The sequence below is a fragment of the Schistocerca serialis genome, chromosome 4 (genome assembly GCF_023864345.2).
Source record: "Schistocerca serialis cubense isolate TAMUIC-IGC-003099 chromosome 4, iqSchSeri2.2, whole genome shotgun sequence".
NCBI lineage: Eukaryota > Metazoa > Arthropoda > Insecta > Orthoptera > Acrididae > Schistocerca > Schistocerca serialis.
Genome location: NC_064641.1, coordinates 356710244 through 356727291, shown reverse-complemented (window position 1 = coordinate 356727291; position 17048 = coordinate 356710244). Strand labels below are relative to the sequence as shown.

The 17048-nt window shown below is 43.6% G+C and overlaps 1 protein-coding gene across 1 annotated transcript in view; it reads right to left on the bottom strand.

Moving 5' to 3' along the window:
* The window catches only part of LOC126474457 (uncharacterized), a 124151-nt gene that overhangs the window by 104708 nt on the left and 2395 nt on the right, over positions 1-17048 (bottom strand). Inside the window, exon 2 of the mRNA XM_050101930.1 lies at positions 12249-12683. Coding sequence (XP_049957887.1) covers positions 12249-12683 — 435 coding nt within the window. The remainder of the gene's footprint in view (positions 1-12248; positions 12684-17048) is intronic.

Genomic DNA, 17048 nt, shown 5'->3' with positions numbered 1-17048 from the left:
TGACTAACTTACGGATTCTGGTTTTTAAGGCCTTCGAACGGAAAGTTTCTGATCGCCCCTTCACGAATATTGTTCTGTTTTGGACTCTAGCGTTGTCTGTTTCGGCACAGACAGGTTACGAATTCACTAGCTGTATGACTTATTTCAGTGTGAATAAAGCAGAGTGTTCGTCAAGTCCAGTGTAGAATACATCAGGGTTTCTGGGATCTGAAGAGAAGTGAAGTACCAATATGGTACCAAAGTCTTAAAAACACCTTGTTAGTCATTTCCACATATTCCTCTCGCCTTCCATTTTAAGGAGAGCCCCTTCATTTCTTATTCTATCAGGCTGTTTACCTTTACTCACTCTTCTGTGACACATCTTTGATTCTCTAATTTTCCGGTTTTGCCAATAGACCTCTATTTACTTTCATACAGTTATGAGCTAAAGATAACAATTTACATCACAAATTCAGACCTATGTTTGCTAGTAGGGGAATGCTTACATGGGAAAAAATGGGCCTCTGATATTTGCAATATAGCCTCTTAATGGCGAACGATGAGACCCGGTTAGATGTAAGATTTATTTGCACATGCACTGAATGTTGATTTAATAGTTCTAAGTTCTGACGTGATGATGACAGTAACCGAAACACTATTATAAATAAAGAAACATATTAAGCGATCTAGATAGACTTCTTCACAAAAAAGACCAATGAAAATGCTTGCATTCTGTTCCTTAGGTTAACTGGCTGAAAGGAGTGAGGGGTAAAATTGTTTTGTGGAACGGTTTTGGAATTCGCGAGATTGGTAGCCGGCCGATAGCCCTCGTAGGTGTAGGAGCGAGTCTTAAATCCTCTGGGGCGAAGGTAGTATGTTAAGTGTTGCTGCTATGAGGTCGGAAGCGACAGATCCTCAGTGAATCAATAAAGCTGTTCTGTCTGCACGGAAAGCTTCGAAGGATCCGCAAGTGCTATCCCCTTCGCGGGCGTAGAACTATAGTCAGTTCTAACAGTTTTCTATTAATTAGGAGAGTATTGCGGTTTAGAGAGCTTGCGGTGGTCGGAAGCATCGTATCTGATCGCGAAGGCAGTAGTTAGCTGCCAAGTCCCGTGCCTGTGTTTCATTTCCTACGTCTGTGACAAGGTGACCCGCTACTTCAGAAAGGCAATACAACACATCGTCACTATATAATTGCGTCAGTACGGATTGAAAAACAGTTCCCAGACATGAGAATGTTTGAATGTCCCCGTTCCTCGTCTTCCCTCTGGTCACCAGAGTCCCATCCAGTGTAATGTCGGCGAGACTTTTTTTGTTTTTTTGTTTAATGAACGAAGCGCACTTGGCAAGGCCTAAGTGAAGCCAGTAAGTTCGATTTGTTTCCATGTAAACTTGATGTGTATTAGTTTTCATGTGACTTTTCTCATATCTGTTTCGAACTGTTATCATATTTTGTAATTTTTGAGGTTAGGAAGCAGTTGGAGGCAGTGTAATGACTGCAGTGTATCTTGTCAAAGCTGGTGATCACGTCTGGGAGCCTTTCTCAAAGTACACAGCGTGCTGTTTACGTTACTGTGGTCTTCAGCCCGAAGACTGGTCTGATGCAGCTCGACACAGTACTCGATCCTGTGCAAGCCTCTTTATCTCCGAATAACCACTGAAACCTACTTGCATTCGAACCGGCAGTATTCATACCTTGGTATCACTCCACAATATTCCTTCCTCCCTACCCACACACTTGCCTCTGTTAACAAACCTCAGTTACCTGATGGATCAGGATGTGTCATTTCAACTGACCCTTTCATTTGGTCAAGTTATACAATAAGTTTCTTTTCTCACAATTCGATCATACATCAGCATAGTTACTCGATCTACTCATTTAACTTCAGCATTCTTCTGCAAAAACCACCACAACCACACACATTTCAAAAACCACTAGTCTCTTTTTAACTGAACTTTTATTGTCCATATTTCACTTCAGTACAGTGCTACACTCCAGACAAATACTTACAGATAAGACTTCGTAACGGATAAAAATACTCTTTTTTGAGTCATCTGTCTTCTGACTAGTTTGATGGGGCCCGCCACGAATTCCTCTCCTGTGCCAAACTCTTCATCTCAGAACAGAAGTTGCATCCTATGTCCTCAGTTTGTTGTATCTATTCCAGTCTATGTCTTTTTCTACGGTTTTTACCCTTCATGCTCCCTCTAGTGCCGGCCAGTGTGGCCGAGCGGTTCTAGGCGCTTCAGTCTGGGACCTCGCGACCACTACGGTCGCAGGTTGGAATCCTACCTCGGGCATGGATGTGTGTGAAGTCCTTAGGTTGGTTAGGTTTAAGTAGTTCTAAGTTCTAGGGGACTGATGACCTCGGATGTTAAGTCCCATAGTGGTTCAAATGGCTCTGAGCACTATGGGACTTAACATCTGTGATCATCAGTCCCCTAGAACTTAGAACTACTTAAACCTAACTAACCTAAGGACATCACACGCATCCATGCCCGAGGCAGGATTCGAACCTGCGACCGTAGCGGGCACGCGGTTCCAGACTGAAGCGCCTAGAACCGCGCGGCCACACCGGCCAGCCTAAGTCGCATAGTGCTCAGAGCCATTTGAACCATTTTTGCGCTCCCTCTAGTATCATGGAAGTTTTTCCCTGACGTCGTGACACAAGTCCTATCGTCCCATTCCTTCTTCGTATTAGTGTTTTCCAGATGTTGCTTTCTTCGCCAATTCTGCGGAGAATCTCCTTACTCCTTATCTTATCAGTCCACCTAATTTTCAACATTATTCTGTAGTACCACAACGCAAACGCTTCGATTCTCTTCCGTTCCGGTTTTCCCACAGTACATGATTCACTATTACACAATGCTGTGTTCCAGACCTACAGTCTCAGTCTTTCACTGAATGATCTTACTGACTAGCAGTACTAACACGACAAGCAGTAGACAACAAGACAACACCTTGTGTAAGATTCCATACTTTATTTGCTGTATAAAACTCATTGGAATCTATGAAAATTGTTTTGTGGTAGCATGTATGCGCATGTGAGGTTTATGTTCTAGCGTGGAACAGGCGGCCACGGACATTACAGCTGATGGAAGGTGGAGGACGTGGCTGAGCCTGGAGGAGTTTACGTCTCCGGCGTTTGTCATCCTCCATTCTTCGACGTTCCAGCTCAAAGTTTTGAAGAGCATTTGAGGTAACTGAGCGCCAGCGACTTCGGTCTTCTGCTATTGTGGACCAGTTACTCGGATCGATGTTCAAGTTTTTCAGATTTTTCTTGTACTGATCCTTATAACGTTTGAGAGGGGCACCTCGTGGCCTTTTACCTGTGCTCACTTCGCTGTACAGCATTTGGCGTGGAAGTCTGTCATTTTTCATCCGCTGGACATGTCCGACCCATCTGAGTTGATGTCCAGTGATAAGAGCTTCCATGCTACACATTTTTGCTTTCTCAAGAACAGCTGTGTTGGATATGACGTCATCCCATTTCAGGTTCATGATATATCTTAGCTTCTGTTGGTTGAAGCGTTCTAGTTTCTTCAGATCACAGCGATATAACGTCCAGGTTTCGCAACCATATAGCAGGGTGGAAATGACTACAGCACTGTACACCATCAGTTTGGTGTACAGTGTTAGGTCTTTATTCAGGAAGACACGCTTTGTAAGACGTCCAAATGCTACGTGGGCAGCAAGTAATCTATTCTCCACATCTTTTCCAGATGAGCAGTTAGATGACAGTATGCTTCCCAGGTAGAGGAAATGGTCCACTTGTTCCAAGGGTGTATCATAAATGGATATTCTGAAGTCAGGAACGGAGGAGCCAGGAGTTGGCTACGCCATCACCTTTGTCTTTGGAATATTGATGGAGAGACCAAATCGTTCGTACGACCTGCTGAAGGAATCAACTGACAGCTGCAACTCTGCAGGTGAATGAGCTGGAGAAGCATTGTCGTCAGCATACTGCAGCTCTGTCACACGAGTGGTACTGGTGAACCTTTTTGAATGGAGTCTGAACTGGTTGAATAATCCTCCATCAAACCTGTACTTTAGTTCTATTCCTGCATTGTTTATGGTTGTCTCGTAAAGCATAGCTGCCAGATACAATGCAAATAATGTTGGTGCAAGAACGCATCCTTGTTTAAGCCCATTTGTTATTGGGAATTCACCAGTCGTTTCATTCTGGTAGAGGACCTGTCCAGTCATATCATCGTGGAGAGCTTCAATCAGGTCAACAAAATGTTCAGGGCAGCCGAAGCGTTTTGAGACCATCCACATGGCTTCTCTGGGAACTGTAACAAAGGCCTTTTCTAGATCGTAGAAAACAAATAGTCAAGGCTTTTGCTGTTCTCTGCACTTCTCCTGTAGTTGTCGTGCACAGAAAATCATGTCAATTGTCCCTCTTGAAGGTCGAAACCCGTATTGAGACTCAGGTAGTATAGTCTCTGAAAGTGTCTGGAGGCGATTTAAAAGGATTCTTGCAAAAATTTTGCCAGTGACAGAGAGTAGAGATATTCCCCGATAGTTACCACAGACGCTTCTGTCGCCCTTTTTGAAGATGGTGACAATTGTGGAGTTCTTCAAGTCAGCTGGTACCTTGCGGGTTTCCCACATTAATAGAATGAGTGAGAAGAGTCTAGTTTTTAGAGCCAAGCCGCCACCCTCAATAAGCTCCATCGGGATGCTGTCAGGTCCAGGAGCCTTCCCAGGTTTCACACTCTTGAGTGCTTTGCAGAATTCTTGAAAAATTGGAGGATCACCCATCCAGGGTTTTGGAGGGTGCTGTGGGACATTTTTGAGAAAATCTCTAGCAGAGTAGAAGGGCGGTTTAACAGTGAGCTGAAGTGCTCTTTCCAACGATTTAAGATGTCCTGACTTTCAGTAAGAATGGTGGAGTTGTCAGCAGCTTTCAGTGTTCCTGATGAGGAGCGGATAGGTCCATACAGCTCTTTAATACCAGTGTAGAAGCCACGCAGGTTCCTTGCATAATAATAATGAGCGTATGGCGGCCGGGAAACCCCTCGCGGGACGGTTCGGCCGCCGCTCCACAAGTTTTTTAACTCCACTACGGCGAAATGATGATGAAAGACACAGAACACCCAGTCATCTCGAGGCAGAGAAAATCCCTGACCCCGCCGGGAATCGAACCCGGGATGCCATGCGCAGGAAACGAGGACACTACCGTAAGACCACGAGCCGCGGACATGAGAAGTTAGCAGCTAATATACGTTATACTGGTTGACGTTTGTGGATTCCTTTCACCGTCAGTGTATTTATTGGCAGTACTAACCGGTTTCGATTAAAATGTCACCATCTTCAGACCGTATTACACCATAGTGGCAGACGGTGATAGTGAACGGAGCAAATATTGTGGAACCACGAACGTTAACTACTCTTTGCACAATTCTACAATGCGTAATGAGTGTTGACGTTCGTGGATCCACAATATTTACTCCATTCACCATCACCGCCTTCCTCCGTGGTGTAATACGGTCTGAAGATGGTCACATTTTATTCGAAATCGGTTAGTACTGCCAATAAATACACTGACGGTGAAAAAACGTAACATCAAGAAGGAGTCGCAACACAAACGAAAGTTGGTAGGCGTGTTTCTACATCTCAAAGTTGATGTCTATTCAAACTTCGCGCCAGTCGTATGGCAGTGGCACCAGAAGCGCTGGTATGAGGATACAAATCAGGTTTGCTTTAAATACACGCTGTAACGGTAGTGAGCGTTAGTTACCTTTCAGGTTGGACGCGGTGAGTTGACGATAGTCAAGAGCGCCTTTAAGATGAAACAGACGCCGTTATCTCCACCTCACTGAATTTTAACGATGTCGTGTAAAGGGCTACGAGAAGCTGGTTGTTTCTTCTTCGATACTGCAGAAAGACTTTGCAGTGACAGTACGGGTAATGTAACTGATCATGATAAACAGAAGGCCGAAATTCTAAACCTAGCTTTCAAAAACTCGTTTACGATAGAGGAATGCAGCACCATTCCCCCATTAAATTATCGAAAAAACGAAAGGATGGCTGACATAGTGTTTACTGTATCTGGGATTGTAAAACAGTTAAGATCCTTAGACGCCAGAAAGGCATCTGGCCCAGACGGTATCCCCGTAAGGTTTTATGTTGACTGTTGTTGTTGTTGTTGTTGTGGTCTTCAGTCCTGAGACTGGTTTGATGCAGCTCTCCGTGCTACTCTATCCTGTGCAAGCTTTTTCATCTCCCAGTACCTACTGCAACCTACATCCTTCTGAATCTGCTTAGTGTATTCATCTCTTGGTCTCCCTCTACGATTTTTACCCTCCACGCTGCCCTCCAATACTAAATTGGTGATCCCTTGATGCCTCAGAACATGTCCTACGAACCGATCCCTTCTTCTGGTCAAGTTGTGCCACAAACTTCTCTTCTCCCCAATCCTATTCAATACTTCCTCATTAGTTATGTGATCTACCCATCTAATCTTCAGCATTCTTCTGTAGCACCACATTTCGAAAGCTTCTATTCTCTTCTTGTCCAAACTATTTATCGTTAATGTTTCACTTCCATACATGGCTACACTCCATACAAATACTTTCAGAAACGACTTCCTGACACTTAAATCTATACTCGATGTTAACAAATTTCTCTTCTTCAGAAACGCTTTCCTTGCCATTGCCAGTCTACATTTTATATCCTCTCTACTTCGACCATCATCAGTTATTTTGCTCCCCAAATAGCAAAACTCCTTTACTAATTTAAGTGTCTCATTTCCTAATCTAATTCCCTCAGCATAACCCGACTTAATTAGAATACATTCCATTATCCTTGTTTTGCTTTTGTTGATGTTCATCTTATATCCTCCTTTCAAGATACTGTCCATTCCATTCAACTGCTCTTCCAAGTCATTTGCTGTCTCTGACAGAATTACAATGTCATCGGCGAACCTCAAAGTTTTTATTTCTTCTCCGTGAATTTTAATACCTACTCCAAATTCTTCTTTTGTTTCCTTTACTGCTTGCTCAATATACAGATTGAACAACATCGGGGAGAGGCTACAACCCTGTCTTACTCCCTTCCCAACCACTGCTTCCCTTTCATGTCCCTCGACTCTTATAACTGCCATCTGGTTTCTGTACAAATTGTAAATAGCCTTTCGCTCCCTGTATTTTACCCCTGCCACCTTTAGAATTAGAAAGAGAGTATTCCAGTCAACAAAGTCAAAAGCTTTCTCTAAGTCTACAAATGCTAGAAACGTAGGTTTGCCTTTCCTTAATCTTTCTTCTAAGATTAGTCGTAAGGTAGTATTGCCTCACGTGTTCCAGTGTTTCTACGGAATCCAAACTGATCTTCCCCGAGGTTGGCTTCTACTAGTTTTTCCATTCGTCTGTAAAGAATTCGTGTTAGTATTTTGCAGCTGTGACTTATTAAACTGATAGTTCGGTAATTTTCACATCTGTCAACACCTGCTTTCTTTGGGATTGGAATTATTATATTCTTCTTGAAGTCTGAGAGTATTTCGCCTGTTTATACATCTTGCTCACCAGATGGTAGAGTTTTGTCAGGACTGGCTCTCCCAAGACCGTCAGTAGTTCCAGTGGAATGTTGTCTTCTCCGGGGGCCTTGTTTCGACTCAGGTCTTTCAGTGCTCTGTCAAACTCTTCACGCAGTATCATATCTCCCATTTCATCTTCATCTACATCCTCTTCCATTTCCATAATATTGTCCTCAAGTACATCGCCCTTGTATAGACCCTCTATATACTCCTTCCACCTTTCTGCTTTCCCTTCTTTGCTTAGAACTGGGTTTCCATCTGAGCTCTTGATATTCATATAAGTCGTTCTCTTTTCTCCAAAGGTCTCCTTAATTTTCCTGTAGGCAGTATCTATCTTACCCCTAGTGAGATAGGCCTCTACATCCTTACATTTGTCCTCTAGCCATCCCTGCTTAGCCATTTTGCACTTCCTGTCGATCTCATTTTTGAGACGTTTGTATTCCTTTTTGCCTGCTTCATTTACTGCATTTTTATATTTTCTCCTTTCATCAATTAAATTCAATATTTCTTCTGTTACCCAAGGATTTCTACTAGCCCTCGTCTTTTTACCTACTTGATCCTCTGCTGCCTTCGCTACTTCATCCCTCAAAGCTACCCATTCTTCTTCTACTGTATTTCTTTCCCCCATTCCTGTCAGGTGTTCCCTTATGCTCTCCCTGAAACTCTGTACAACCTCTGGTTCTTTCAGTTTATCCAGGTCCCATCTCCTTAAATTCCCACCTTTTTGCAGTTTCTTCAGTTGACTATGCTACAAATATAGCACCATTCTTATCCGTCATCTATCAGAGATCATTGGAACGGCGGAAAGTTCCACGGGACTGGAAGAAGGCCCAGGTCATAGCAATCTATAAAAAGGGTAGAAAATCGGATGCACATAATTACCGGCCAATTTCACTGACATCGATTTGTTGTGGAATCATGGAACATATTTTGTGTTCATAGATAATGACCTTTCTAGACTCTGAGAAGCTCATCTGCAGAAACCAGCACGGTTTTAGGAAAAAACGGTCATGCGAGACACAGCTGGCCCTCTTTGTGAATGATATACAACAGGCTCTAGACACCGGCTCCCAGGCTGATGCCATATTTCTCAACTTTCGAAAGGCGTTCGACTCAGTTCCGCACTGTCGTTTGCTCCAGAAAGTCCCGCTTACGGTCTGTCCGATGACATATGCGGTTGAATAGAAAGTTTTCTAACAGACAGGGAGCAATATGTCGTCCTGAACGGGGTAACTTCAACAGAAACAAGAGTAACTTCAGGTGTTCCCCAGGGCAGCGTAATAGGTCCTCTGCTTTTTACGATTTACATAAACGATCTGGTTGGTGGTATTGACAGCGGCCTTAGACTGTTTGCCGATGATGCTGTAGCCTACAGGAAAGTAGTATCATCAATGAGGATTTGCAGAAAATAAATGCGTCGTGTAATGACTGGCAGTTACCTCTCAGTATTAGTAAGTGTAACCTACTGCGTATAACAAGGCGAAAATCCCCATTAATGTATGAGTACAAAATAAATGATTAGTCTTTGGAAGCGGTAACATCAGTCAAGTACCTGGGTGTGACTATTCGAAATAATCTCAAATGGAATGATCAGATTACACAAGTAACGGGTAAGGCGAACTCTAGATGCGGTTTATTGGTAGAATCCTGAAGCGACGCAGTCCTTCAACAAAGGAAACAGCTTACAATACGTTAGTTCGTCCAGTCTTAGAGTATTGTTCGTTTGTATGGGACCCTTACCAATTGGGTCTGATTCAAGAGATTGAGAAGGTCCAAAGAAGAGCGGCAAGATTCGTGACTAGTACATTTAGCCATCGCGAGAGCGTCGCAAATTTCATAGAAAGTTTGAAGTGGGACACACTTGCAGATAGACGACGCGCTAAACAGAAGGGGTTGCTCACTAAATTCCGAAATCCAATCTTCGCCGAGGGTTTAGAGCATAAATTATTACCAACAACTTTCAAATCGCGTAATGATCATCATTCAAAGATAAGGGAAGCAAGAGCTCGTACTGAGGCGCTCAGCGGTGGTCTCGCGGTTCTAGGCGCGCAGTCCGGAACCGCGCGACTGCTACGGTCGCAGGTTCGAATCCAGCCTCGGGCATGGATGTGTGTGATCTCCTTAGGTTAATTAGGTTTAAGTAGTTCTAAGTTCTAGGGGACTGATGACCACAGCTGTTAAGTCCCGTAGTGCTCAGAGCCATTTGAACCATTTTGAGGCGTTCAGACAGTCGTTTTTCTCTCGCGCGATCCGCGAATGGAACAGAGGGGAGGAAATATGACTTTGACGCGAATTGTGCCCTCCGCCACACACCGCTTGGTGGCTAGCGGAGTATATATGTAGATATGTAGATGTAGATGCTCTACAGAGTGTCAACATATCGGTTTGGCTCGCTCCATCACCAGATCCGTCTCCAATCGAGCACGCGTGGGACATCATTGGACAACTCCAGCGTGATCTTTATTGACCGACGAAGTGCAACAGGCATGGAACTCCATCCTACAAACTAACCTCCGGCATCTGCACAACACAATGAATGCACATTTGCATGCCTGCATGCAACATTCTGTCGGTTACATCGGTTATTAATGCATCAGCATTTCACATTTGCAATGGCTTACCTCGCGCTTGCATTAACCTGTGGTGTTGCAATGTTCTTCATTTAGATATGTTACACAGGGTGGTACATTGATAGTGACCGGGCCAAATATCTCACGAAATAAGAGTCAAACGAGAAAACTACAAAGAACGAAACTCGTCTAGTTTGAAGGGGGAAACCAGATGGCGCTATGGTTGGCCCGCTAGATGGCGCTGCCATAGGTCAAACGGATATCAACTGCATTTTTTAAAATAGGAACCCTCAATTTTATTACATATTCGTGTAGTACGTAAAGAAATATGAATGTTATAGTTGGACCACTTTTTTCGCTTTGTGATAGATGGCACTGTAATAGTCACAGACGTATAAGTAAGTGATATCACGTAACATTCCGCCAGTGCGGGCGGTATTTGGTTCGTGATACATTACCCGTGTTAAAATGGACCGTTTACCAATTGCGGAAAAGGTCGATATCGTGTTGATGTATGGCTATTGTGATCAAAATGCCCAACGGGCGTGTGCTATGAATGCTGCTCGGTATCCTGGACGACATCATCCAAAAGTCCGGACCGTTCGCCGGATAGTTACGTTATTTAAGGAAACAGGAAGTGTTCAGCCACATTGAAACGACAACCACGACCTGCAACAAATGATGATGCCCAAGAAGGTGTTTTAGCTGCTGTCACGGCTAATCCGCACACCAGTAGCAGACAAATTGCGCGAGAATCGGGAATCTCAAAAATGTCGTTGTTGAGAATGCTACATCAATATCTTTTGCATCCGTATCATATTTCTATGCACCAGGAATTGCATGGCGACGACTTTGAACGTCGTGTACAGTTCTGCCACTGGGCACAAGAGAAATTACGGGACGATGACAGATTTTTTGCACGCGTTCTATTTAACGACGAAGCGTCATTCACCAACGGCGGTAGCGAAAACCGGCACAATATGCACTATTGGGCAACGGAAAATCCACGATGGCTGCGACAAGTGGAACATCAGCGACCTTGGCGGGTTAGTGTATGGTGCGGAATTATTGTAGGAAGGATAACTGGCCCCCATTTTATCGATGGAAATCTAAATGGTGAAATGTATGCTGATTTCCTACGTAATGTTCTGCCGATGTTACTACAAGATGTTTCACTGCATGACAGAATGGCGATGTACTTCCAACGTGATGGATGACCGGCACATAGCTCGCGTGCGTTTGAAGCGGTATTGAATAGCATATTTCATGACAGGTGGATTGGTCGTCGAAGCACTATACCATGGCCTGCACGTTCACCGGTTCTGACGTCCCCGGATTTCTTTCTGTGGGGAAAATTGAAGAATATTTGCTATCGTGATCTACCGACATCGCCTAACAACATGCGTCAGCGCATTGTCAATGCATGTGCGAACATTACGGAAGGCGAACTACACGCAGTTTAGAGGAATGTCGTTACATGTACTGCCAAATGCATTGTGGTTGACGAACATCATTTTGAGCATTTATTGCATTAATGTGGTATTTACAGGTAACCACACTGTAACAGCATGCGTTCTCAGAAATGATAAGTCCACAAAGGTACATGTATCACATTGGAACAACCGAAATAAAATGTTCAAACGTACCTACGTTCTGTTCTTCAATTTAAAAAACATACCTGTTACCAACTGTTCGTCTAAAATTGTGAGCCGTATGTTTGTGGCTATTACAGCGCCATCTACCACAAAGCGAAAAAAGTGGTCCAACTAAAACATTCATATTTCTTTACGTACTACACGAATATGTAATAAAAATGAGGGTTCCTATTTTAAAAAATGCAGTTGATATCCGTTTGACCTATGGCAGCGCCATCTAGCGGGTCAACCATAGTGCCATCTAGTTTCCCCCTTCAAGCTAGACAAGTTTCGTTCCTTGTAGTTTTTTCGGTTGACTCTTTATTTCGTGAGATATTTGGCCCGGTCACGATCAATGGACCACCCTGTATAGACAAATGTATTCCCGAAATTTCGTAACTCTACATTAATTATTTTTTTGGGGTTGCGACTTTTTTCCTTCAGTGTATTTTAGTGCGGTCAAGACTGTTTTTAATTCGTTTTGGAAGATATCCAGCGCCGTAACAGGAAACAAAGGTAGTCCTCACCTGTAGCCGGTGTACACCGGGAGAGGGCGGCGCCATGACGGTGACTACGGTACGGCCCGCCTTGCCGCCGGCGCTGTCTTCGTCGACGGAGGGCACGAGGCAGTCGTCGGCCGTCGAGTCGTCAGGGTCCGGCCGGCGCATGAAAAGCGGCATCTCGCCGTCGTCTTCGAACATCTGCTCGGTGGCGAGCGGCGCGGGCGGCGTGGTGGGCGTGGCCGGCAGCCGGCCCCCGCGGCCGCTGTCCTCCTCGGAAGATGTGGACGAGGAGGCGGAGGGGGCGGCGGAGGCGGCGGCGGAGGCGGCTGCACTGGCGGCTAGGGCGGCCCGCGGGCCGGGCCCCGGGTCGCTGTTGCGGTGCTCCTTCAGCAGGCGGTACGCCGCGCGCCCGCCCTCCGCCGACGTCGTCCACGAGTTGGGCCGCCCGTAGCCGGGCACCTGCGCGTCAAAACCGGTCACTCACTGCACTCGTCAGGCCCCCGTCTCGCGGAGGTTTCAGCACGCCCAGCCCGTGTCCTCGGCGCTTACACCGGACGGACTGCGTAGACAGAGAGCTGAGAACAGCCTGCCGGGCCACGGACAGCGGGCTCGGAGGCCAGCCCGCCAGGCTGTCGGCTCACCAGAATACTGCGCTGAGCGTTCTGTTTAAGCCGTCTTTACACTGGACGAGTTAACTAATGTTGACTTGGCAGTATTGGTTAAAAACAGTCTTGGTTGCAGTTTTAGTTTTTTATTTTTCAACGACGCGTTTCGCCTTATTTAGGCATCTTCAGGTTATCTTAATTTGGTATTTCTTAGAAGAATCCTTTAGTCATTGTAGCCAAAGGGCATCGTCGAATATATCAGGCCAACATCGCCTTCGTTAAACTCAGTAAAATGGCTACAGTGACTAAAGGATTCTTCTAAGAAATACCAAATTAAGATAACCTGAAGATGCCCAAATAAGGCGAAACGAGTTGTTGAAAACTAAAAAAACTAAAATTGCAACCAAGACTGTTTTTAACCAACACTGTTAAGCACTGGTTTGCTGTATGCCACATATGGACTGGAAGAATTGACTTGGCACTCTAAGAGTTTACTGGTGTCACATCCTGCTATTTCACATTGAGGGATCCTTCCTCACGTGAAACACAAAATATGTTCCGCAATATTTCGGCAACGTGCCACGTGGAGTAGAAACAGTAGGAAGCAAGAATGCTCCCTACATCGTAGATGGCAAAAAACATCGCTATGTGGAGGTATCTATATTTTTTCATTACGATATCGACATATGCCACTGAACAGAAGTTAACGATCCGTCGATTATTCGATATTAAATACTGAGGATCTAAAGTTATGTTTTTTGTTGTCTGTCTCTTCTTGACTCATAGCCACTATAGTTCTCATCGGTATATTTCTTGCCCATTCCAGCTACTGTCAATACGTGCAGTCTGACAGTAAAAGTCTTACGATGAGCTTAATTTAATTTCGAATTCAATACTACAAATGAGCACCAGATATGACCATAACTGTACCCTTACTACACATTAACGAGAGTCAGTTACTTCCGTGTGTCATTTCTACCATTGTAAATGATAGGTACGAGGTGCAAGACGAACAAGTTTGGTGACAGAACTGTATGAGAACGGCAGAAATTACCACTCCCTTCTCCCAATTATGAGGCAGAATTGCCCTGAGTGCCTGGATGACGAAAAGATAGACGCACAGTAAAAGTAACGTAGTCTCGGGACTAAAGTCACACACGTTACTACACTAGTATTTCATGGAAAATGGACTCCTGCTGTCTGAAATGTTTATGGTAAGTACACTATTTCACTCCCAGGACCTATCACATGTAGGGACGGGGCAAAAATATCGATATTTCGTAATATCGATTTTTCGTGACATCAAATCAAAATATCGATACTTTTTCTCTATAACATCTATAGCGTTCATAAATATCGCTACAATATATATCAATACTTTACAAAAAATTTCCATCCCTACGGCGTCACAGTCAGAGAGCAAGATGCCATATTGTATCTGTCATGGTCAGAAGAAGCCCACTTTTGGTGGATATGATGTTATTCCTTACACCCTATGAATATGTTCTGTTTCTAAGCACCACCTGTATCCGAGGCTATTTGTGAGTTTGCCATTAATTTTATAATCCCCTGGGTGTGTTACGAGCGCTGCGCAAGTTAAGTCTCATGATGGAGGATTTTCAAACGAAGAAGGCGAATTAATAAATCAAGTACTCAAAGAGAGAAAAGCAGACACTGCCTCACTAAACATTATACCCAATGAAGAATGGATAAATCTTTTACGTATTTGTGGTGTTCACAGAAGGACGAAGATGACACTGGACAGAGTATGAACAATGAACAAGCAGATCCATGGACGAACTGCAACAGGCTTTGAAAGGCATGTAGAACAGAAAAGCTAAGGGAATATATGGAATAAATGCAGAAGTAATTAAATATGGAGGATTACCACTACATACAAGTCTTTTACAATTAATAAATGAATGTTGGTCGAAGTGCAAAATCCAATACCCATGGAAACGTAACAACTGTAAAATTATCGTGGCATAAGTCTACTAAACACTGGCTACGAACTATACTCAAAGGTCATCAGTAACCGCATGAAGACTATCACTGAAGCTATTATTTCTGAAGAACGAACTGGATTTAGGTTAGGTCGTTCACGCACAGACAATGTGTTTGTAATTAAAAACATCATAGAAAAACACAGAGAATTTAATATGGAAACCCATATGGCCTTTATCGACCTTGAGAAGGCCTCTGACCGTGTGAGCCGTGATAGCCTACGGAAGATTGTGTCTGAATGTGGATATTCTTATCACTTAGTAGAGGTAGTGAAAAGACTTTACAAAACTATACGCATGTAATAAACACAGGTAGGACTCGACTAGAAGAAATAATTATTAACCAAGGCGTTGGACAAGGATGTGGATTTTCATCTATCTTTTTTAATATCTACATTGACTTCATTCTTCACAAATGGAAATGTAAAGTAAACAAGGGAATTAAGATAACGAATGAGGAATACCTGAAAGTACTTTTGTTTGCTGATGACATCGTTATTATTCAAAAGAATGAAGATGACCTCCAAATATCAGTATACAGCTGAAAAAAAAATTACAAGAAGTACAACTTAAAATTTCTAGTAACAAAACACAGATAATGGCGTTGCGAGGAAAATATCCAAAAATGGTTCAAATGGCTCTGAGCACTATGGGACTTAACATCTGAGGTCATCAGTCCCCTAGAAAATATCCAGTCAGATCAAAAATTGTTTAGTATAATTCAGGTTTAGAACAAGTGTCTCAAAGCTCTTTTCGAGCCTGTGCTGCAAGTTTTGATTTGAACCCTGATATTGAAAAATAAAATACACAAATTCCAAGCTGTCTGTGGCACCATTAGCAGAACATTTGCCCGAAAGCACAAAAAGAAACCGTCATGAACTTCTATAAAGTAATGGCGGTTCCGCTGTTATCCTACGGAAGCGAAAGATTGGTTACCACAAAAAAAACAAGAGCATAAAATTCAAACAGCAGAGATGAGGTTCCTAAGAAAGACGAACGGCTGCGCAAGAAGAGATATGGTTAGAAACGAAGATATTTGAACAGAATTAAATATTTTGAGCTTGAATGAAAAAATTAAAAATATCGTGAAGATTGGAAACACCACCTCATGAGAATGCTAGGTCACAGAATTCCTCAGAAGATCCTGAACTAGAAACCGAATGGGAAACGATATATTCGAAGGCCTAGAAAAAGATGGGAACGATTTTTCTGTGAGTTCGAAACAGAGAACAGCCTAATCCTTGAAAGGAAGAAGAAGATGATGATGATCGAATCACCACGACATTGAATGTGTCGAGAAAGAGTCGTTACTGGTACGATTTGCTTTAATAAAGTGATGGGAAACGTCATACTGGTGCTTAAAGAAATTTCATATTTAGTTATTTTCGCGTTTAGCAAGCGTGTTATGCAAGTAAACCGCTTCAAGCAAATGGCTTACTGAAGATGCATGAAAAACGTGTCCTCCTTGTTAGGATTTGTTATAATTAAATGTCAGTTAATGACAGTTTGGCGATTAAAGCCGGTAGAAGACGGCAACATAAAATACAAGATCGCTAATTGCATACCTTCAGCGTAGCATTCTTAGCAGAGGCCCCACGTTGCGAAACAGAGCATCGTCAGGTACAAAGATACGCGTCCTGCTGCGTCCAATTTTTGTTTTTCCCTTTCGATTTTCTAAAAGGTTGTGTGACTTTCTTATGAAAGCAATAGCAACAGCTTTTATAATACTTGCCCTTAGGTAAATATAAATCCGCTCTCTGTCAGAACTGCTTTTCTTTGATTTGTAAGCCGATTTCCTTAATGACTGGACATGTTCACGGATTTATGTGTACCACAGCCAGAAAACATGAAGAGCTAACAAACTGTTTCGTTTGCGAGCCAAATAGAGCCAATAACTGCCGCGGGACGGAGCTGAGAGCGCAAAATCACGTCCGCGTGCCGATGGCGCTGTGTCCCGTGACGTTGGATACCCTCCCTGTGTGCAGGTCAACATTAGCTGGCTCGTCCCGTGTGACGACTGCTTTATGCTGTTCACTACTGTACGGCGTCCCTCACGTCTGTCTGGAACCACCTAAACCTTACAAAGAGTTGTGAACTACCCGGTTTCTACTATGCTCCAATGGGCTATTACAACGGGATCATCAGCGATTGCACCCTCCAAGAGTTCAGTGCCATTAATTCCGTCAATGTACATTATCTGATCAAAAATATTCGGA